The sequence below is a fragment of the Notamacropus eugenii genome, chromosome 2 (genome assembly GCF_028372415.1).
Source record: "Notamacropus eugenii isolate mMacEug1 chromosome 2, mMacEug1.pri_v2, whole genome shotgun sequence".
Lineage (NCBI taxonomy): Eukaryota > Metazoa > Chordata > Mammalia > Diprotodontia > Macropodidae > Notamacropus > Notamacropus eugenii.
In genome coordinates this window covers 320765277-320789896 of record NC_092873.1, presented here as the reverse complement: position 1 = coordinate 320789896, position 24620 = coordinate 320765277, and the positions used below count along the sequence as shown (strand labels likewise).

Genomic DNA, 24620 nt, shown 5'->3' with positions numbered 1-24620 from the left:
TTTAATTATAACCCTTTTATAGAAAAGGTATCTAAGTTAGTGAAGTGGCATAACCATAGTAGCTTTGTTATCATGTGCAGGTCACTTAACTTCTCCAAACCTCAGTTTCCTCATCTGTACAATAAAAATAAAAATACCCTTACTGCTGACCTCATAAGGTTGCTGCTAGAAGGGATTTAGCAAATAAACCTTAAGTGATATTGTGAGCTATTGGTATAATAATAAATATATGATAAAATATAATGATAGCCCATTATTCTAGGCTCTTGAGATCTTTTTGAATTCTAATTATATCATTCAAAGCATGTGCTAGCTCCTAGCGATCCCTTCCCTTTCCAAGGGCTCATTAAGTATCCCTTTAATCATACAATCTCCAGAAATTTCCAGGAATTGAAGACAAACCCAGTGGCCTAGAGTCTAAAAAAATGTGATCTTTCCCTTTATGAAAATAAGTACATTTCCCTATCTTCAGTCTTATAGTACTCTACATTCTGTATGACTATTCACAGATTTAGACCTGCAAGGGACCTTAGAGGTCATCTAGTTCAATTTCCTCACTTTTACCAGTCAGGAAATGGAGGCCCAGTAAGAATTATGTGAGTTAATGGAAATCTCACCAGTATGAAGTATCAGAAGTACAGGAGCTCAGCAATCATGTCCTTAAGTTCATTCTGGCTTGGTGACTTGATGAACTCATTGAAGCAGCTAAGGCATTCAATTATAGCTCCCTTATCTTATCTTGGGTCTCGATGCTCAGTTAACCCTTTTTATTCCATACTTATCACTCTGAAAGTCATTCTCTATGATAGAGAAAAAATGAGGCAAAATAATTGAGTGATTTTGTTTTTCTACATTACCCATGATAATAGAATCACAGAGTCTGAGAGGTAGAAATGACCTTAGTAGCCATCTGGTCCAACTCATACCCAAAAGGAATACCCATTATAATATACCTGACAAGCATTCATCCTGCTTCTGCTTAGAGACCTCCAAGGAAAGAATTCCATTCCTTCTTAAGGAACCCATTGCACTTTTGGACAGCTCCAATCGTTAGGAAGTTTTTCCTGACATCAAGATTAGATTTGCCTTGTTCCAATTTCCAGCCAGTGCTCCTGGTTCTGTCCTCTGGAGACAAACAAAACAAGCTCAATCCCTCTTTCTGCCTTCTAGCAGGGGTAGGGAACCTGCAGCCTCAAAGCCACATTTGGCCCTCTAGATCCTTAAGTTCGGCTCTTTGACTGATTCCAAACTTTTGGAATTTGTTCTGTGAAGTTTGGATTTGGTCAAAGGTCTATACTTGAGGACCTAAAGGGCCATGTGTGTCCTCAAGGCTGCAGGTTCCCCACCTGTGTTAGCTTGTCAAATATTATAAGACAGCTCCCAAGCCTATCTTTCACCAGTTAAATATGCCCAGTTCCTTCAACAGATCTTGTTCATGGTCATTCACCATCCTAGTTGCCCTCCTCTGGACATTCTCCAACTTATCAACGTCCTTCATAAATCACTGAACCCAGAAAGGCTGAGGTCTGACATGAACTAAGTATAATCAAATTATCACCTCCTTGTTCCTGGAAGCACTGTCCCTTTTTAATGAAGCTCAAGTTAACTTTTCTGACTGCCACATCACACTGCTGATTTATTTTGAGATTGTGGTCCACTAAAGCCTTCTGATCTTTTTCACAACAGCTGTCCAACCATATCTTCCCCATCTTATCTTGGTGAAGTTGATATTAACACCCAAGTGTTAGCATTTACATTTATCCCTATTGAAATTCAACTTCAGCCAGATGCTTTAACCTATCAAAGTTCTTCTGAAATCTGTCATCTATTGTGTTAGCTGCCCTTCCAGCTTTGTGTCACATCTGCAGATGTGATGAGAATACCATCTATCTATCACCTTATCCAAGTCATTGATAAAAATATGAAACAGCACAGATCCCTGGGGTACTCACAGATGACCTCCTGCCACAATGACCAGCCATTCAACCAGTTCTTAATCCATCTGATTATATTAGCTAATGCAGATTTTGCCAGTCTTTCCCACAAGAATAGTTTGAGATACTTTATCAAAAGTGACTGTTGAAAACTAAAAATTAATTAATTTAAAAAATAAAATAGAGTTTAGGTAAACTATATCCATAGCATTTCCCTCATTTGATTTAGTAATACTGTCCAAAAAAAAGAAAGAAAGAAAGAAAGAAACACTGGTATGACTTGCTCTTGATGAAGTCAGGTTGTCTCTTTGGAATCGCTGTTTCCCTTCCTAGCCATTCGCTAGCCATCTCTTTAATGTTCTTTTCTAGGATTTTCTGAAAAATCAAAGTTAAGCTCTCTTCCACATAATTAGGAAAAGCAATCTACTTTTGCCAGAAATAGAAGGAAAATCTGCCCCCAGGCATTGGCCCTATGCTTCTTAAAAATCTTTCAATTTGTCCTGCCACCTCCATAACTAAAATAGAATCTTTTGTTGTCCTTATTATTCATTATAAATCTCAGTTTATCCTGGGCTTTAAAGTTGTTTCCATTATTCTTAAAAAGCCAAACTTTGACTTTTATTTATTATCAGTTATCAATCCATATTCTGCACATGTGATGGATGTATTCATAATAGGGAATTTCAGTTCTTTTTAGTTTCTTTTCTACACTACAGCTTGCCCCATTCTTGGGGATGTCAGGGACATTAACCTACCCTTTTGCTGTATCCTCCAACCTCACCTGGATTCCCTCTTTCCCTCCTCTAGCAAGAGAGAATGCTCCTTTGAAAAGGGGAAAGACAAGAAATCAGTGAATATCATCTGGTAAAGGACCAGACTTAGCACCAAGAACAGAAATAAAAAGCCAAGCATGTTAGTTTCAGGGACAGAAATGGAGCATCATAACTTAATTGATATTACATTCCAAGTACATTCAACTCTTAATTATTAGTTCTAACCTAGGGAAGTTGTGGCATAAATCAAACTGATGGGGTATATATACACCATTTAGCTGTTTTACCCTCATGATTCTCTTTTTCTTAGGTTGGTGTTAAAAGGAGTTTTATTCCCAGAGCACACAACCACTAACAGAGGAGCAGGCCTGGGGTCAGAGGGTGGGGGTGAAGGGCGGGGTGGTGGATGGAATAACCCACAAGGTTAGATAATTGGGAGTTATTTATATAGAAGAGCCAAGTGGAAGAAACAGGCCCTGGTGACTTAGCAGTAGCTCTGAAAGACTGGCTTATTCTTGTTCCTATCAATAGCAATGGTGAGAGTAGCATAGCTCAGCTGGAAAAATTGGGGAACTGAGACATCCAAGAGTCTTAGGTTCCCTTCTCAGACTTTCATTAATTTGGCTACCCGTGGTCAGAAGTGGGCAGAGTGTGCAATCTATAGGTGGTATTTCTGGCCTGCTTTCTCTGGAGGCCTTTACAATGTCCATCTTAAAGTTCAAAACATTTCATGAGTACTTAGCACTTCCCCATGCTGCCCCCTGCTCTAGGGCAGCCCAAATCCAAGGGAGTAGGATGGGATGTGGAGAAAGTTCAGAGAGTGCAGAGATACATGGTAGTTAGGTGGGAAGTGGGGTGATTAAGGGGTCTGGATATAATGGCTGCCCCTGTTTTTCTGTCCCAGGCTGGAAGTTAAACCCCGTGGTGGGTGCTGTATATGGACCTGAATTCTATGCAGGTAAGGTGTGCAGAAGGGGAGAGACATGTCGTTTTGAAACCTGAGCAAGGGGAGAGGAGAAATGGCAGGATCCTAGAAGGCTCTCCCACGCACATATAGAAATCCCAGCCCAACAAAGGGGTGGCTGTTGTTTAGCTGTCATTGGCCTCAAGGTAACTTCCAGGGCAATGCTACATTACTGAGGGTCAGGAGGGAAGAATAGGGAAGGAGCAAGGAAATATTGTTGGGGTCCCAGCTTCTGAACAGGGAGCATCAGGGAATCAGGGGGCTTAGCGAGATACTGGATATCCCTGCTTCCTTTCAGGTAAAAACTGAATTGACCTCTTTCCCCTGACCCTCATTTCTTTTTTGTTGGATGACTCCATGGGTTGACTTCTTTTCCCTTCCTCTATCTCTGCAGTAACAGGATTCCCATACCCCACAACAGGCACAGCAGTAGCATACCGAGGGGCACACTTACGAGGTCGGGGAAGGGCTGTCTATAACACATTCCGGGCCGCACCACCTCCTCCCCCCATTCCAACATATGGCGCGTGAGTACCTAGGATGGGGAACTGTTTGGGAAATTTCAAGAGTAGGGAGATGGAGAAGGAATAGAGGCCAAGAAAGGGGAACAGAAATCTTAGAACTCTAGGGAAGACAAAGGGGGATGATCAACTTGGAAGAAAAAAGAAAGTATAAAATTGCTTGAGAAACATTTTGGGAAATTATAAACTAGGATCACAGGATCGTAAATTGAGATCGGGAAGAGACCTAGAGGCCACTGAATCCAACAATCGCTTCACTTTACAGATGGGTAAACAGAGGCACAGAGAGTGTGTGAGGCCCAATTTGAACCCAGGTCATCCTAACTCCAAGGCCAATGCCCTATCCACTATATCAAATTGTCTCTGGTCTCAAAATTTCCCAGTCATGTTAAAGAGGCCAAATGGGACTGGCAGAGAGGAAGCCGGCCCCAGAGCCAGAAAGACCTCTGACCTATATGGGTTATGTGGACCCTGGGCAAGTCACTTATCCTCCCTCTCAGCCTCCTAAGCAACTCTCTAAAAATCCTAAGTTGCACAAAAGGTGCTGACATGTGTTGTTAGAGGTAGTTGACCTGGGTATTCCAGTAGACATCACATATCTGGTCCTTATCCCTAGAGGGTGATGAGCAATCTGGAAACTTCTCTAAAATTGTTCACTCAAGGCATTTTCATAACACTAGTCATACCTTTGAGCATCTTTTGTGTCCCCCAGCATGTCGATGATACCAGGGATCCTCAGAACTGAAAGACCAGGGTCCATTTATGGTTCTGCCCCAGCTGCCTCCCTGAGGAACTGAGGACAAACCCCATCCATCCCAGGGTCCTAGCACCCTCTGATGTCTAATGGGGATCACAGTTCCCTGGGATGAGGGTGGGGATGGGTGGGGGTAGGGGTAGTAAATGAGACTGGGGCTGAGAGGCCCCCTAGGCTTATGGGGAAAAAGTTGCTGACTATAGCAAGGGTGTTACTCTATTGTTATACCAAAACAGGGCACTGGAGCAAACGCTTGTTAAAATGCCAGTCCCATGGGCAGGGCTGGCACCATGCCCCCTCCCTCCTCAGCAGACACCGGAGCCGGCCTACCCCACCTCTCCAGCGTTCCCACCACTTTCTTGTCCGTTTGCTTCCAGGGTCGTGTATCAGGATGGATTTTATGGCGCAGAGATTTATGTAAGTGTGCCCCACCCCCATAGCTACCCATTTCAGGGGATAAAACCCTACTTCCCCCGTAATTGTGCTTATGCCAATGGGATAGCTCCCACAGTTCAGATGATCCCAGGGCCCAGCACAATTAGGGAACATAGAGAGAGATGGTATCAGTTCTGTGTCCAGCCTGTGTTTTCCTGTGGCCCCATACAGTTAACTCTCAATTATTTGTGTATATTAGGAAAGTGGGGTAGAAATAATCTAAACTAATCAAATGATATTGATCTTCCTGTATGAAAGATGGCATATTTATGTCTAGCCTATGGTGGCACCTTCTGAGCTTGGTCTGATCAGCTACAGTCGGACGCACTGTACCTTGACCCCAACATAGTGATGTCATTTTGGCCCTCTTCTAGAACTAAGGTCAACCACCAACAATGAAAGACCGTATACTGAGAGGGGAAGGAGGGGGGCAGGAGAAGAGATGAGACCACAAATTTCTATTCCTAATTATGTTAACTTTGATGGAATTGCCTTTTACTACCTCTTAATGGTGGAGGAGGAGGATGGTACACCCACAAAGTGTATAACCCAACATGCAGATAACAGAACTTGCAGTACTTAATGTGCCTTTTCTCATCCCTACCCCCTTACTCCACAGCATCTCCAGGAGAAAAAGGAATCCTTCCTTGCTCATAAAGATTCTTGGCCCTCGTTGCTTCCAATTAGTTAAAACTTGTAATTTTGTTACAAAATTCCCCTCCTACCCTTACCCCACTTTAGCAGTACCACCTACTTAACGGTCTTGTGTGTTATCCTATCAAAAAGAATCAACCCATCTTGAGTTAGAAAAGATGGACAAGACTTGGATCTCATTGGAGAGCATCAGATGCCATCCCTGAGCCTTTCCCCAAGACTCAGAGAGCTTTCTTTATTCCCCTAAATAAAAAATTCCTAACCTAAGGTCCACAGATACTGAAGGGGTCCATGGATAGATTTCAGGAGAGTCTATGAACTTTTAAAAATTTTTTTGATATTTTGATAACTATATTTCAATATAATTGGTTTCCTTTGTATTTTATAATTTTCCTGTACATTTTATTTTATGATTTAAAAACATTTTTCTGAGAAGGAATCCATAGATTTCATCAGATTGCCAAAGGAATCCATGATACAGCACTGAAGAATCCCTCCCTGCCATTAAATTGTATTTCAGTTTTTCAATTAAGGAGCCTGGGTAGAGAAATCAGGAGTACTATTCCTTTCAGGCCAAGGGCTAGTCTTTCCCCTCCCAAGTCTTCTCTGTTTTCCAATATTTTTCAATGCGCTAAATATATCGATGTACTTGGGTCCCCAAGGGCTTAGGGGCTAGTTCTAAAAATCTAGGCCCATGGGTACCCTCTCTAGCCCTATCCTTTTTCAGCATGCAAACCTCCTCAGGCCCATTACACTCATCAGCCTTTTCTCTCCTCTCTTTCTTGTCCCTGCAGGGGGGCTATGCAGCCTACAGATATGCTCAGCCAGCAGCAACAGCAGCAGCTTACAGCGACAGGTAAGAAGTGAGTCCAACCTGGGATGTGAAAGTGTATGTGGTAGGGGTGGGTAAACTCAACAGATGACAAAGGATAGATTATCATGAACATGACGGTAAACGATCACAGCCATCTCCCCGCTCTCCCTGTCATTTCCTGATCAGCCCCCCCAACTCTACTGCTCCACCCAGAAAATAGTTACCACCTATCCCAACCATCTCAGGAATCTTGGCTTCTTTCTAAGTTGACTCAAATGTCATTAGGCCTCAGTCATGTGCAGGATTGTCCCCAGGGTCTGTCTATATTACAACAGCTTACTCCAACTGCAAAATTGTCTTTTCTTGCAGTTTCAAAACTCTCATACCCTTGTAACTTATTTGAGGCTCTGGCCAGAAATTGCTACAACCCATGGTATAATGGATGTCTGCTTTTAGTCAGGCCTCCAGATCCCCACCATTTTATTTGCCATTTTTCAGGAAGTCAAAGGTCTGGGAGGAATGTACTGCCTCAGTGAAGGCAGATCTCAAGCCAGATGGTGCCTAGCACTGTAGTGATGAGCTTACTAGACTGGTCCTTGGACAACAGACATTCAGGCAGGCAGGCGGGTGCAGGCAGAAGACACACGCACACGCACACACACACACACACACACACACACACACACACACACACACACACACACACACACACACACACCCCTTCTGCTGGATCTAAATTCAAAGCCTTTCCAGCTAGTTCCATGCCATGAGGTTTTAAACTTCACTAAAAATGTGCACCTTACGATGGAGAAGAATTAGTAAACTAGCATTTAGTAAGTGATCGTCATGTGCCAAACACTGTGCTAAGCACCAGAAGTACAAAGAAAACTATTCCTGTTCTCCAAGAGCTCATGTTCTGATGGGGGAGAGAAGCATAAAAATAACTGAGCATACACATATGTATATATGTATATGTGTATATATGTACACAAAATATATGTGTGTGTATACACATGTATGTGTATATGGTTATGCACATTATATATGTGCGTACATATATGTGTATATACTTTCATATATATATACATACATACTTACAGAAAATATAAAGGTAATCTGAAAGAGGAAAGTATTTGTGTCTAGAAGGGAAGACACCATTCTATAGTACCTCCCCACTCACCAGGGTTAGCTAAAGAGCACTTTAGCTCCCAGTCCGTCTAGCTGACCTCTGGCCAGCAATACATAGTGACCTCTTCCTCCTTTATCTAAGGTTAGAAAATTTCTGAGGAATGAACCATCGCATCCCCTTCCTAGGACATTCGTGAGTCTGGTACTTCCCTTCCTTCAGTTGTCCTTAGCCAAGAGGCTAACCTGAACTCCACCCAAGCCTTTGACTAACTTCCCAAATGTCTCCCCATCTCCAGTTCCTTAGGTCCCTTTGATCAAGCTACCCATCTCTTCCCTAGGCTCTAGAAAGGTCTCTAGATAGGTGGCTAACTGGAATCTCTAGATCATCTGAAATCTCAACTACTCTATTGGGGGAATTCCTTCCTGTACGCAGAGATAACTGAGAGTTGACTATAAAAACAGGCTATAAAAAAATGAAGGCAGGTACCACTGGTAAGGTCCAGAGATGGGTCTTTCTTTCCTTCTCCCAACTCTTCTATAAGAATCATCAGGGTTGCTATAACTGGAAAACTAAACATGTCATTTGTAAAAGTGCTTTTCATAACCTTTATCCTTGAGCCTCTGTATACATCCAGAATTTCTATCTCTCATGGACTGTCTGATCCCTATGACTTCCTCCACTGAAATTGTCTCAGACTTGTGCACAAAGTAAAATCTGTCCACCCACCATACTTGTCCTTTGGTTAATTAGTTTAGTTTCCAGAGAAGTTCTAATCAGTCAAAAAGTATTTATTAAGCACCTCCTGTGTGCCAGATACTAGGCTAATTACCATTTTCCTATCTCACCTGTTATCAGTGAGGGACAGCCCCAGGATGGAAGTGGTCAGCAAATATCCATCCCAGCTCTCTATCCTGAATTCTTAACTTCTTTCTCCTTGGAGATCAGAAATAGGGTGGTAGCAACCGATCCCTGGACAAAACTGGTAGAGCCGGGGTTGCAGAGAAGTGAAAAATGTTCAGGAAAAGTAGCATACAGTAGGGGTGGAAAGATGAGGGAAGAGTGTGGCTGTGACTGATGAATCCTTCCCACCTGGGACCTTCCCCCACAGTCCTCAAGTCTTCCCTGGTAGTCAGAGAACCAAGATTTTACTTCATTCAGCCATGGTGCTCCATCCTGCAGAGCCAGCAGGACTCGTAGCAGTGTGGTCTGGGATGCTCAGCTCTGCCAGGCATAAGACACCAGCTGCAGGAAGCATTCTGTATGTGTAGGATTCTCATGTTCCTGTAATGGGGGAAGGTTCTCCTCACACTATCCCTCCCAGCCCCATCCATTGGGAGCCTTACCCTACTTAGATGCTCAGCATCTGCTATGACTTCAAAGACTTAAGATTATTTAGTCTCTTTAGTCCAAAGGCAGAGGGGAAACTTGGTTGCCATCTTAAATTAAATAATAAGTAAGATTTGCTTGGGGAAAAATACAGAGATAGAAGACTGTCCAGAGAGCAAGCACACCTATCTTAAAGGGAAAGTAGATGTCCAGGCTTCAGAAACTCAGAGGAACTCTCACTGTTGGGTCGGCCAATTGTGGATATCTCAGGCTGTTTACTCAGTATTGGTGATACAGTACATGACTCTATCGTGACCTATTCTCACCTCAGTAACCTTTTCTCCTCCCATTCTAGACATACTTACTGGAATCCTTCTGCTCCTACATCTGCATGTAGTCACTCAGTTCTCTATCTCATCAAATACAATATATATTGTACACAGAGTTATATATGAAACGCCACATCTCTTGAGGAGTTGACATTCAATGGCAGAGGGTTTCATGGTGAACAAAAAGGGCTATTAGGAGCCACCTCTTTCTAAAAAAGGCTCCCTGCAAGAGGACCTTGGGAAAGAGAAGGAAGGTGACCTAGTGGACATGGGAGTCTGGGGTCAATAGACTTAAATCTAGATTTGAGAAGTAAGCAGACATCCCTCACCCCATTTATTTTCTTTCCATCTTCTCTGCTTCCCACCTCTACCCCACCTTGCCTGTTCTTTTTGTCCCCTAGTTACGGCAGAGTCTATGCAGCTGCTGACCCTTACCACCACGCCATTGGCCCTGCTGCAACCTATAGCATTGGAACTATGGTAAGGAGGTTCAGCCCTGCTTTAGCCATAGATTGGTTCAGCTGTTCATGGTCAGAAACAGCTGTTATCCCTAGAGGCTGGGGAGAAGGGAGGGTGTATGTTGGGGGATCAGGGAGGGGTATCATTAGAGAAAGCCCCAGGTTGAATCTAAAATAACTTTCCATGCGGTCAAGAGGTTGGGAAAAAGGGGAAGAGAAAGCCTGTACAGCCCCAAAAGGTATAAAATATTCCTCTCCTCATGTTCCCTCCTTAAGCTGGGAAAGGGACATCATATATTCCAGCTTGTTGGCCCCTTTCTGTGTGTGTCTTTCTGGCCTTCCAGTCTGTGTCATTATCCCAGGTCAACTTCCCAATCTTCAGTGACCCATTATCCTGAATCCAATATGCCACTGAGAGAGATCTCCAAACCCACTCTCTTCCCTTCCTCAGTGATACCTCCTATCCACAGCAATGGACTCAGTTTCCCCAGGTGCAGAAGTGATCCCCCCAGTCCCTTCTGTGTTTCAAAGTGCCAGTCCTCTTGTACACATAACACCATCACCCACAACTGAGGAGAAAGGCCTATCGATTGTTGCTCATACCTTCCATTGACTCAGTGCTCCCTGAGGTGCTTGCTCCAGGATTCTCTCTCCCTGGGTTCCGTGGTCACCATTGCATGGGCAGAATGGTTGGTGTCAGGAAGAGAGAAAGGGTGCACTTCTGACGAGCTTGGCTTGATGATGGTGATCTGCAGGAGAGCCTGTGTGTATGTGTGTGTGTGTACATATGCCAGCTATAGTCACAAAAACCCAGCCCCATTCTATAACAGGGTGTTCTCTTGATAACACATCAGCCTAGCAGTAACCCTAACCCCTCATCCCGGCATTGTACGTAATGTCGGTTTTTAGCTAGCTTGGCATCCAGCATCAAAGATGAAAACTTGGGGGGAGGGAAAGGGTCAGGGAAGGGAAGTGGGGAAAGTGGGTAAGGGTCCATCCAACAAGATTTTTTTCTTTTCTTTTAAGGGTCCCTAACTTTTTTATTCTAGTTTTTTCTTTTTCATTTTTGCGTGTTTTCAATCCTCAAAAGTACAATCTTGCCTGAGGTTGGCCCTGGCAACACCATGGCCTACATTCAACCCCTCCCTGGCTTGCTTCCCCTGAGACCAGTGACTTTCAGGAGAAGTGCCCAGGCCCTAGATTGGTGTGTTTTGTAGTGTTGGTTTGGTTTTTTTTGAATCCCAATGCCCTCAGTTCAGCTGCTAGCTAAAAGCTTTCATTAATTGATGAAGGGTTACCTCTTTTTGTTTTAACATTATTTTTTAAAGAAACTTTTACCTTTTTTGTCAACTTTTCAACATTTTCCATTTTCTCCCTTTCTCAGTTGAAAATGGACAGTAGTGTGTGGGAAAGGAACAAGAAAATCTTTTGTGCAAGGTAATGATGAGGTCAGGTGAAGAAACCAGCTCAGGGCTCCAGAGGAGGTTGAAGAGAGGATACTCAGGGAAACAGGGATCCTTTGAGAAAAGGGGAGTGAGTGAGTAACCAGCCGTACTGGCAGGGAACTACTCTCTTGCTTATAAAAGAACACAGAACCATAGAGTTAGAGCTAGAGTGGACTTCAGAGGCAAGCTGGTCCAACTCCATTTTACAGATGGAGAAAATCAGGCTCAGAAAGGTTAAGTGATTAACCCATGTAGAGCTGCGATTCAAACACAGGCCCTCTGATTCCTAAGTCAGTGTTTTTTCCACTACACTCTAACTATACCTAGGATACAAGGACTCTCCTCCACCACCACCACCAACCCGCAAAAGATAAGTTCCTGCCCTTAAGGGCGCTTACATTCCCTATATAAGGAAACACATGGAGCTCCGAGAAGTGATTTGCCCAAGGGCACACAGCTTATAAAGAAGACACACAGATTCTGTTCACAGCAGAAGAAAACCTTTGGACATGTACAAGGAAATCCAGGCTATTATTTGGAAGCCCGGGGCCTAAAACAGTTCTGTCTGATGTGGCCCTTTGGCTTGGGCCTTAAAACCTCAATAGTCCCAATTCCTTAATCAAAATCAGGTGGCATTGCATCAAAATGAGCAGGCTCTTATCCCTTCCCCAGATAAAACCTGCTTGGAGTGTGCATCCTATCATGAAGTCTCATTAACTCATGGTCATAGGATCACAGTACTTAAAGCTAGCAAGATCATTTGATTGATTTAATACAAGCACCTATCATGTGCAAATCACTGTGCTGGGTGCTCAAGGACAAAAAAAAAATAACAAAATCCTTGCTGTCAAGGACCATCATTACATTCCTTTCCCTAAGGAAACTGAGGCCCAGAGCAGGGAAGTAACTTGCCCATGGTCACATGACCTATAATAACAGAGCCTCCTAATTTAAAACCATGTCCTCTCAGTCCAAATCCATTTCTTTTCCCACCATGTTAGGCAGCACTCCCTGAGAAATCAAGGGCTACATCAAGGACTGTTTAAGAATTAACGGAGAAAAAAATTCAAGGCCAGTACTACTGATGACCACTTCCTATACATGCTCCCAAAGACTCCCTCCCTCCCAAATTCAGGGATACCACCCACTCAGAAATAAACTAATACCCTCAACCTGACCCCTACTGCCCTGTTGCCATGGCAAATTATCACTTATACCATTTATCAATTGTTTTCCCCATGGAGGGGGAAAAAAATTGGGGGAAAAATGGGATTTGGCTATTTCTCCTTTTCCTTTCTTTTTTCTTTTTCCTTTTTTTGATTTTTTTTCCTACCAAAAGACAATACTGATTGGCTGTTTTTCATCTTTGATGTTGCAGGCTAGCCTCTGCCGAGGAGGGTACAGCCGCTTCACCCCCTACTAGCAAGAGACCCAGCCCCTAACAGCATTCACACTGACTGCTTATTCCAAACCAAACCAAACAAACTAGACACCAGGCAGATCCTCCGGGAAGACAAACTGCCCCAGCGGGTCAGGGACATTCACCGCTGACCCTCCGCGACTCTAAAACCATAGATTTTTACCTCCAGTTGTTTCTCCCCGCCCCATGGTGGTGTGTGTGTCCTTGTCTATGACTGTACTTGTATGTTTGTAACTAATTTCCTGTGTTGAGTTTGTTGGTGTTGTTCCACTCCCAAACCATCAAGGTATGGTATGCAAACTGGGGGCCATGGGAGGGGGCATAGTAGGTGAAGGTAGAGAGTCAAGAAGTTAAGCCTGGAGTCACAGGATCAACCTCCCCTTCTCTTTGACTCTGACCTCTCAACTCACAGCTACCCCCAAAGGGTTAGCCAAAGGGCCTAATGTCCTGGCCAATTCCCCCTACTTCCACCTTATTCCATCTTTACTCTTCAATCCACAGGCTGAAGTTAGGGAATCTTAGTGAAAGGAGTCAGGGCCACAAACCATGTGCCATTCTCCAGGTTCTACAGTTCATTTAGTTGTCCATTCCTCCCATTTTACTCCTTGCCCCAGTGCTTTATCTCTCTACAGTGAGTTGACTCCCACCTCCATCCAATGGATTGTGAAACTGCTAGAATAAATCTGTTCCATGAAGAAAAGGTCAGGAAAAGGGAATTAACTCTCCTGTCCTCTCTTCCCTCTTAGATCAACCCCTTACCTCTCTCTGCTTCTCCCTCCCTCTCTTTCCTTCATTCCCTCATCTCTTCTCTCAGCTGAAACAATTTTTTTTAACGAAATTATATAGATCCCATTCCCTATGGAAGTCATAATAATGTCCTGGCCAAACTGTACTTTGCAAAACATGAAAATGGAAATGAATTCTCCCTTCCCTAGCACTCTGCATCTATCCATATGCCTTATAGCTCCCCTATGTCACCATCCTCAAATTTCTCCTTTGTCCTATGACCTAGAAAGAAAGCCATCAGCATCCTAGCTGTGAAGATCCCTAGCCCCCTCCTAAAGTGGCAGCTTTTATTTTCCCAGCGCTGTCCTTGGTGTGTGCTGCCTAGCCAAAGCATCTCCCTGTGCCTCAGCTCAAAAAAATGTCTTTAGTTTGAGTACTTCTATCACTTTGCCCTTCAAAAATTAAGCTTCTTATGTAGGGACTCCTCACTGCTGGATGGCTCATCTCAGGACTGACCCCCTGAATCCAGCTCCCCTTCCTACCACCTCCAACTTTAATGCACATAGATTTTTTTTTAAAAAAAGAATGTATTCACATATCCACAGAGATCTGCCTAGCCTGGTCCAGCCCAGCTCTACAACAACGTACATAGACCATGGCTTGGAGACCCTCTGACCAGTTTATACATGTTAGATTTGGGAAAGATGCCTAGAAGATCATCCCTTCAAAACTCCTCATTTTACAGAAGCAAAGTAAAACCCAGAGATGTCATAGCAAGTTAGCAACAAGACACTCAAATGTCCTGGATCTCCATCAGGCTCCATTGCAGCTTCATATTGTTCAGGAGAAAGCTTAGTTTTTCGGTTCTAGTTATTCTACAGAAAATTCCTTTCTGGGAGCTTAGAGGGGACCAACCAAGACAAGGGCTCCTTTTTTTTCTGCATCATCCATGGATTTTAAATAAGCTTCTTCCTGAGCCTTTATATCAAGTGAGATATTTGTAAAGTGCTTAGCACAGTAGTAGGCGTTATATAAATGAGTATTCCCCTCTTCTTCCCATTTTCCTTTTTATGATCATTCCCCTAATGCTAGTAAGCATGGCAGCAGGTTTTTCATTTTTGACTGAGGAAAGCTAAGGCACCTGGTGTCTGGAAAGGACAAAGGCTCCCTACCAGCTGTGGGACTTAGTTTCTGCTGTAAACACCCTATCCCACCCCTCACATACATCCCTGTTTGGAAAACTGTTCCCATACTTCCCTTCCCATCACTCCTTTCTCAGGTGTCCAATTTATCTCTTCTCTGTTGTTAAAATTCACCTTCTCCACATATTTACCACCATTTTTTCACATCCTTGTTCCCTTTGCTGAACACTACTCCCAAATGCCCTTATCTCTAGCCCTTCCTCCACCTTCTGTTATGCTCCTCAGTCTTCACTGCCCTAGTCAGTCTACTACAATTGCTTCTTTTATCCCAGCTTAGCTTATTTTAGCTTCTCCATGTTCTACTTAAACCAGAGCTTAGCCATATTCTTGTCTCCCTCTACCGAAAGCCCTGACCTCCAGTTCCCATCCCATCACTATACATCCAACCAACCCTGGAAAAGTTTGAAGGATAAGTTAAAATCCAACATTTAGATTGTAAAGTCAGCAGCCTTTGAGGGTGAAGGGTCTATATATATATATATATATATATATATATATATATATATATATATATATATATATATATATATACACATATGTATAAACTGAGGGACTAGGGGATGAGAACCTCAGCTGGGGCAATGGAGTCCACTGTTCTCCCCTCCTCTCTCTGGGAGCAGTTTAATATGTTAAAAAGTAAATATTTACCTCCAGCCAGGGAATATCATCTCCTCCCCACACTATCTTACTATCTCCTGGGTTCAAAGGCCCTCCCCAGTGTCCCGGGCCTCTGGGGCCTTGTCTTTGCACACGGTGTGTTGCATCTGTGAAACTGTGCAAGCTTGGCTTTTTTGTTTCTGTTGTAGTGAAATCTGCTGTTTTCTTCTTGGACCATGAAGGGCAAAAAAAACAAAACAAAAACAAATAAAAAAACAAAATAAAAAAACACAAAAACAACGCCAAAAAACCCTAAAAATATTTTAAAATGAAAGCAACAAAACTTAAGCAGAGAAAAGAAGCAATCAACCAAGTGACAAGTCCCACATAGAGGCCACACACAGGCACCCAGCAAGAGGAGTCCAGAAGGAGGCGCTGTGTACCCCGCACCCACAAAGTGAACACCAACCTGATGGTACCAAGGGGGAGACTTGCCCCAACCTCCACTTCTCACCCCTTTCCCTAAGCTGGCAGTCATGTGGGGGGACCCCTCCTCTTTCTTGGGCTTATGAGGGTGAGGTCAGGGGGTGGCAGCCAAGCTTTTGCTTACCCCCAAAGACAAGGTTTGGGCTTTTTTTTTTTTTGCTACCATGTCTTGTTCTAAGTCTCCCTTCACTCCTGAGTGGTGTAGGGATGGATAGGGCAGAGTGATGGGAGAGCGGAAAGAACACAGGATATAGTGATCTTGTTCCAAGTGGCTTGGGAGAGGTATGCAAGAAGAAAGAGTTGGGCCAGGAGCAGCTGAAACAGGAAGGAAGGGGCAGAGGAAAGAGGGGAGGTAAGGAAAGCCAAGGCAGCTTGGCATTACTAGGAAACTCAGGCTGTGGTACATGCCTAGTGCATGGGTTGAGTTTGTTAGGTCTCAGCTCCCCATGCTGTGCTGGCAAAGAAAATGCCCTTGCCCTTACCCTCATGAAAGCAATGTGCTGAGCAGTGCATCACATTAGAGTTTGCAGGCCGCCTGAATGTTATTTGACCACCAGTCCTCGAGTGCCAACTCCTTTAAAAAAATAAAAATAAGAAAGCATTGGCATGACTCCAGAAAAACCAGAGTCCATAGATTTCTCCTCCAGCCACTCATTCTCTTGGCTCTCAGACAGCAGGGCAGAACAAGCCCAGTCTCTGTCTGTGAGACCCAGGCTAAAAGTAAACAGGGACACCCAGTGTTCCTCTGAAGTAAGAACTTTGAAAGGTGGGTGTCCCCTGCAGCCAAGCCTCCTCCTTCAAAACCACTTTCCTCCTCTACTTTACACAGTCCAGTAAGACAAGGCTTGGAGAAGAGGCAAGAGTTGAACTAGAGATAAGAGCCATTCAGTGCGGGTAGGGGTGGGGGGTTCAGAACACGTTTGTTCTGGAAGCTGAAGTCAGTCTCTCTCCAGTTCTGCTACCTGGTGCTCTGCCCTCTGCCAGCTGCCCAAGGTCCATTCCCCTTGGAGGCCATGGGGCAAGTAGAGGAGGGGGTATTGGATAGAGCTGAGTGAAACATAGAAGTAGCTGCTAAGGGTCTGACCCTGCTGAGGGGCAGAGGAGAAGGAAGGGGATAACCTAACTCAAGATCTTCATCTGCTCCACTTGTGCAACTTATCTGCAAGATTAGGTATCATGGTGCTATGAGTCTAAAACATCATAGCCAGGGAAAGGAACCTATGAGGAGAGCTGGGAAACGGGGGCAGTCAGAGGGGAAGAGGGGGTCAGAGCTGACTCTCAGTCCCACAGCAGAGGCTCTGTCCTAACTTAGTTACTGCCCTTGGTACCAAGGTTGGGTTTCCAAAGTAGTGTCGGCAGCAACAGGTCATCTTTCTGGAGCACCTGGGAGGAGGGAGGGACAAAAAACCGACGGCAGGGGCGGGGGGAGGGGGGGCGGGGAGAGGAAGCCCCTGCCAGGGTAAAGACAACTGGAGTAGCCAAAAGGAAAGGGGGGGAACATAGGCTCCCAACATAGTTCTACTGTCTCCTGAAACTTAAAAACAAATCAGACAACAACAAAAAACAAAACCCTCACTTTATATTCAGCATAAGCGCCTGAAGCTATCGAAATGGAATTCTCCTTTTCTATTCCTGATGTACATAGAACCCAGTCCCTACCTCTGGCCATTTGTCTTCTGTATAAAGCTCCCCCATCCCTTCCATCTGCTGTACTGAATCCTTTTCTCTTGGCAGTCTCCTCCCGAGCCCCTCTTTCCCCTAAATTTATTCCCCTCCTCCCTTCTAGGACTGCAACTGAGCCCCCAACTTCCTTTCTTACCATTCTGTATGCTTCCAAGGTGTGATCATTCAAATTAACAGTATTATTATTAAGATTATTAATAAAGATTTCTTTCTTCAAATCAGGACAGTTTTTTGATTGGGGGGAGGAGGTGGAAAGGGTGGGGACACAAAGGGTGGGAATGGAAAGGTGTATGATGGGCCTTATTGAGGAGTAAGTGTTGGATCCAAACTGGGTAAGTTCTCTAAATGGTTCAGTTCTAACTTTGCCAAAATCTGACAAGTGACTAAGATACCACACACAGACACACACACACATACACACACACAAAACTTTTGCCTCACCTCCAACGTAGAGAAGCTTCATATTAATTCCTGCGATCCTTTAATTTTAAAGGAAAAAAAAAAGCCCCTTTTAACATCTTTGTGGCACCAAACCATCTACCTGCCCCTTACCCATTTGGGTATCAGAAGATTTAAGATAGATAATCTCAAAGGTTTCTCTTCCAGTGTTAAAGCCTCTGACCCCCAGATTTTCACTGAGAGATCAGGTGATGATGGTTTGTTTTGCTACCACCAAATTCCAGACAAGTTTACCAAGCAGTGGTTCTTCTTCAGAATAGCTTACCCCAGGCAGAGTTCACAAGGAAACCAAAGTCGCACTCCTGAACTGGATGCTGCTTAAAAAGCCACATTGTCATTCTAACACAGAACACAGAAAATCAATGGGGCCAGGCAGGCAGGGGAGGAGAGAGAGGGCTCATCTCTGTCCATCCCGAAGGGAAGGCAGAAGCTGTCTGAGATCCTACTTGCCCTGTCATATACTCTCATTAAGATTTAATGATGTTTGAACAATCTGGACACCTCCCCACCTGAAGAAGAAAAAAGAGCTTAAGAAGAGACAAGGAAAAAGGATCTGAGCATAAGTGTAAAAATGGTTTCTTTGGCTTTCTCCATTCCCTGGATGGGTGGGTCAGCAAAAGCCAGAAAAGAGCTAAGGGCATCTGATCTGGGGATATCTCTCTTTGATAAGAGGAAAATAAGGGACAAATGACTGGAGGAGGCAGGATAGAATAGAAGGTATTGCAGATTAATAAAGTTTTGGCTGTGTTTGGGGGGTTACGGGGGCCGGGTAAGGGGCAAGGATCTTCTCAGGCCCTAAATCACCGCTCTTGCCAGAACTGCACATCGAGAAAAGTTGAGTTCTTCATTTTTCAAAACATCAGATAATTTATTTCAGCGCAATTACACCCACCAGAGGGGCACCAGCTTAAATGCCGAGATATTAATTTTCCTGCATATGAGGCTTTCTTGCTGGTGGAATTGGGAACTGTGCTCTCGGGGAGTTGGGGCTGTGTGATCCTGCCGCGCCATGCTCTGCTAAACCCCCTTACTTCTAATTGCTTGCTCACCAGACTGTGAGAAAATAATTGCCACTATAAATTTTCTCTCCTCTGCATAAAATATTCTAAGGAACCTCTACTAGAAAAATGACTACATGCAAAGAAATGAAGCCAGGCATCAGTATTATACTAGCTACTAACAGGTGGGGGTAGGAGTCAGGACAGAAACCTGAGGACATTAGGGCCAGCATAAGCATTTGGTTTGGGCAAATGACAGACAGTAGAAACCACCTCTGCTCCATCAAGCCCCAAAATGGGGAACAAGCAAATACAACCTCAGATAATTACTGAAAATAAAAAACTTGGCTCTGTAAGTGGCTCCAAATTTCAGCATCTCTCTTCCCCATTCCTAACTCCACCCAGGAAGTACCATTCCTACTGGCAACAACCTCCCCCGCCCCCCAAACAACTGCAACTTTTGAGGACGAGCCAGAGCACCAGGTGTGCATAGTACATAACAAGATTTGACCCTGATCCGCAAGAGGAGCCTGTGTGAGATGTTCCCCTCACTCCCTCATATTTCCAAGCAGCTGCTGATGCAGAAAGCATCTTTTCCCTGGCTTGCAGTTATGTTCCTTGTTAAGAACCTGAGGGATGTGAGTACATTACCCACAGAATCACAAGAATTGGAAGGGACATTAGAAGCCACCTAATCCATCCAGTACCGGAACATGAATCCTCTCTAACACACACTAACAGCTTGTCATACAAGCTTTGTTTGAAGACTTGCACTAAGAGGAGACTTGAGGGAAACCTGTTCCACTTCAGGATGGCTCTAGTTGTTTTTTAAATAAAATTTTGCTTTTTCATTCCATAAAAATCTTTCTTTCCTTCCCCTTCTTACCTCCCCCCAACCTGAGAAAAAGAAAACCCATTACAAACATGCATAGTCAAGTAAAAGAAATTCCTACATTGGCCCTAGAACAGCTCTAATTATTCTGGTTTTTCTGGATATCAAGTCTTAATTTGCCTCCTTGCGACTTCTGCCTAGAGTTCCCAGTCCTGATCTCTAAGGTCTATAGCAGAACTACTCTAACTTCTCTTCTAAGTGACAGCTTTTCAAATATTTCACATCTATTATGTCACTCCTACTAATTCTTTTTATCTCCAGGTCCAATTTTCCTAGGTCCTTCAATCCATCCTCATGACCAGAGTTTGTGTTCTATCACCTTTCTGGTTACCATCTTCTGAACTTTCTCCACCTTAACAATGTTCTTCCTAAACTGTGGTGCCCAGAATTGAACACAATACTACAGATGTCCCAGCAGAGAGAGTACCAGACCATCACCTCAGTAAGCCTGGACACAAAGTCTCTTAATGAAACCTGAAATTGCATTAGTTTTTCGGGTGGTTTTTTTTTGTTTTTTTTTTAATGTTGTATCACCACTGACTCATTGAGTGTGCAGTCCACTAAGTCCCCAGAATTTTTCAGATCACCTGCCATTTGCCCATCTTGTACTTATGAAATTGTTTTTTCTGAATTGGTGTTAAGACTTTACATTCATTTCTATGTAGCATCAGTGCTAACCCTCTCGCATACAGGAGGTCCACAGAACAACTCCTCAGATTCAAGGTAATCTAAGTCTATATCCCTCATGAGCCCCCTCAAATGTGTTTTTATTTTCTAATTAGAGGACACAGTTCAAAGCGAAGGCATTTATTGAAATATCATAGTAATAAGATTTGCAATACAAAATCAAATATAGAGTACATTCTTCCACAAATATATACACTACTAGAGACAGTGAACATGCACAGGCTTCATACAGGAGGGGCAATTCACACCTCCAATGCTGTAGGACCTCTGATGTCTTCTAGTGGTGTTAACATCCTACTCTCACTAGGTCTGCTCTTGGCTGGGTACAGTGCTCCACTAGACTCTTGCTGGTGTGCTCATCTCTTTACAGTCAGCTCAGCCATCTCAGCTTCAGTCTGCTAGTACCTTGTGGCTAACACTTCTCCCTAAAAAGGGCAGGCTGACATAGATGTAGCCACCACAACCGGCTAACACAAAGCAGGCAGAGTGCCCCCAGGCTGATTAGGTCTTTCCTTTTCACCCCTAAATCACAGGCTGGAGATCAAAGCCTTCAGTTATAACAAATTGTTACTTATATAACATATGAGTAATCTATAAATGAACTGCAGCCCCAACAAAAGGTAAGATAAAAAGGCACCCATCTAGCCCAAATATCTGTTTTTATTAAGCATGACTGTCAGTAGCAAAGTCTGTGTGCTGTGGTATTGAATTTTAGCCAGTAAAAATTTCAGTCCCCCAATGCCTATTAAATTTCATCTTTTAAATTTGGTCCAATGTCCTAACCTACTGGGATCTTTCTGTATCCTGATTGCGTTAGCTATCCCTCCCTGCTTGGTACCATCTGCAAGTCTGATAAGCATACCATCTGCTTTTGTCCAAATCATTGACAAAAATCATTACACAACACAAAGCCAGGCAAAGATCTTGGGGACATTCCATTAAAGACCTTCCAAGATGACATCAAACCATTTAAGTCCAGTTGTTTGGTCAGTTTCAAACTGTAGCATATTTAGTCCATATGTCTTCATTTCCTCAGCTTCCTCATCTGTAAAATAAGGCCATCTTGGCCTCTAAAATCCCCTCCTGCTTTACATCTATGCTCCTTTTTGGAAATCAGTATATCTGCCCTTTTCCAATCCTGGGGCACCTCTTCTATTCTCTGTATCCTTTCAAAGAATGCTGAGAATCACATCTTCCAGTTCTTTCATTACCAGAGGACATAGTTTAACTCAGCCTGGTGACTACAGCTCATTAAGTACAGCCAGGTGCTTTCAATATTTTCTTACTTCCCTTGGGTATCAACTCTCCCTTCACTAACCATGCTTGTTCTATCACTTCCAGTTCAAATATCATTTTTATTGGTAGAGAAAAAAGAAGCAACATGTAGGCTGAGCAGTGCTGCCATTTTTATTGTTACTTTTGTTTGTCCTTCATTTTCAAAGACCATGACATCAGAGAAATGATGACATGACTTGCGCTTGACTTTGTTTTTAGTGAGGGAGGACTGTGAAAGGTCACCACTCTCATTTTCTCCTCATGAGCCATCTGGGTCCAGTGACCAGATATTCATCAGGATGACTGGAGATGGCTCAGGATGTGCTGTCACTTATCATCACCCCATACACCCAAAAGGGGTTCTGTCCCTTCTACATTCTTTCTCCAGCATAATTTTTAAGCCCTTCTCTATTGCCTTTATCCATCAAACTCAACATGTTCTTAGCCCTAGCACACCTCATACTATTTTTATAGAACAAAGTTACACTTCCATATTCACTCTCCATTACTTGCCTTTGCTTCCACCTTCATTATAAAACTTAAAATCTAAGTTGTTTGGTGAATTCACTATCAGTCCACATCTATCTCAATAATTATTTTCTCCTTATCAGAATTGCTTCCTTTGTGTCTTTAGAATTTCATTCTTGAGACTTTCCCATTTCTTCCAGAATGACTTTCCCTAGAGAATTTTAATCCATGGAATCCTATGGAATTTGGGTTGGGTTTTTTTTTAACCCTGTGAAATTTGCAAGCAAGATCATTTTCTGTTTTCTTTTCCTCTGTTACAAAATTTAAGATGGCATGGTCACTTCCTGGAACTGATTTCTCCTTATTGGTGAGAATCAGGTCCAAAATAAAAATTGTCCTGTGTTGGTTCCTCTACATTATGAAGAGTGAAACTATTATTAAAGCCAACAATCTATTAGCTCCTATACTTTTAGAAGAGCTCCAGTAGTTGTCCGGAATTCCATCATTACTCAATCAAGACAATTTGCCGTGTTTGTTTCCCAAACTTCTCATATTTCATATTTCTGCCCAACTGATCTCCAATGACAAAGATGCTTCTTTTTCTGCGTCCATTGCTTAATCCATGTTCTCTACCGTGCTTCCCAGATTTGCTTCTCAGACTGCTTCGAATTGAAGCACATCTTCTTAAAATACAATATTACTCAACCCCCTCCCCCCTTACAGTGCAACTTTAAACAAAACCAAAAAACTTATCCTATATTTTGATTTGCAATAAGATACACACACACCCTTCCAAAGCCATATTCCATTCACTAGTCTCATTCCACCAAATCTCTGTGACATCTAAGAAATCATATTTTCCTCCTGGTATCTGAATCTCCTTTCATGGATTTTGTCATCTATGAACTTTTATCTGTCTTTTTCTTACATTGTTGCTACAACTCTTTATGAAACTATCTGCTTCTCTCCCCTTTTGTCAACCTAAAGTCCTACTGATAAAATTTGTAAGACACCAGAAATTTACATTTTTACATGCCTTGTTAGGTTCATGCCTTGAGTCATTCTGTGGTCCAAAAGTCAATTTGCTACCTATATGGCAACTAACAAGTTTGACAGAAGCTGTAGAACTCTGGGATGCAGGGAGTCAGGGTTACCTTTCTTCCAAAACAGAGATTCTTAAATTCTTTTAGGACATGGCCTCCTATGGCAGTATCTAGGGACACCTACGGATCCCTTCTCAGAATAATGTAGTTCAATGCAAAAAATATATAGGATTACAAAACCAATTATATTGAAATACAATGATCAAAGTGTTGGCAAGGGGGGTTGTTTTGTTTTTTAAGTTTAGAGTCTAGGTTAGGAGTTCCTTCTCTGGAAGAAAGGTACAACCAAAAGAAAGAGAAGACAAAACACTAAGAGGAACAAAGCACCATCCTCCAATTACCAATACACAAAGAAACCTTAGGTATGCTACATCTTTCATTAGGCTCTGCCAGTTTTCCATGAAGTCTCCAAATTTCAAAGGCCAAAGAGAGAGCCAAAAAAGCCAAGAGACCTGTGCTGCCACCTGGTGGCTCCGAGTACAATGTAGCAATCTTTTCTGATATGACAAAAGCTAAATATTGATACCTAGATCTAACAGTATCCCAGGACAGGCCACTGGGTACATCACCTGGGTGACTGGTCTTTATTTGTTAAATAAGAATTGGATTAAATGACCCCTATAGTTCCTGGAATTCTAAATGTATGATCATTTATGTCCTAAAGGCAGGGCTTATGGGTTCTCTCCCCACTGCTCTATGAATTCGTCAGATTCACAGAGGATATGGCACAGTGAACTCAGACAGAATGTAGCCAAGGTAACAAGGTTAACAGAGCCCAAGCCCTAAGAAGGGTATCTGGTGATCAGCGGGAAAATATAACCAACAAACGTATTGGGTGTCCTTGTGACACCTGGCCAGGAAACTGATTCATCCAAGAGAGAAGACCAAAATGAAGAACAAAGGGCAAGGAAGTAAGACAGGAGAAGAAAAGCAGTACATGAAGAGGGTTCAGCACATACGAAAACTATCAAAGGGGAAGTGACTAGAAAAAGATGCAGTGAGAGGATCTATCTTAGGTGTTTCTGCTGAATGACAGAAAATATCAGGCTAGAAGACAGTCAGACACAAGCTACCCAAGAGGCAGAAAG

At 43.2% G+C, this 24620-nt stretch overlaps 1 protein-coding gene across 12 annotated transcripts in view; it reads left to right on the top strand.

Annotated features, from left to right (window-relative positions):
• The window catches only part of RBFOX3 (RNA binding fox-1 homolog 3), a 967429-nt gene extending 951590 nt beyond the window's left edge, over nt 1–15839 (top strand). For 7 of the 12 annotated variants that reach the window (XM_072645209.1, XM_072645206.1, XM_072645208.1 and 4 more), the window contains 6 exons: nt 3612–3665; nt 4066–4198; nt 5183–5363; nt 6830–6891; nt 10035–10113; nt 12915–13045. In XM_072645209.1, the coding sequence (XP_072501310.1) occupies nt 3612–3665; nt 4066–4198; nt 5183–5363; nt 6830–6891; nt 10035–10113; nt 12915–12959 (554 nt within the window). In that variant the 3' untranslated portion in view covers nt 12960–13045. Of the gene's footprint in view, nt 1–3611; nt 3666–4065; nt 4199–5182; nt 5364–6829; nt 6892–10034; nt 10114–12914; nt 13882–15690 lie in introns of those variants that run through there. The other 5 variants (XM_072645213.1, XM_072645212.1, XM_072645205.1 and 2 more) reach the window with 4 other exon arrangements.
• The last annotated feature ends 8781 nt before the right edge of the window (nt 15840–24620 follow it).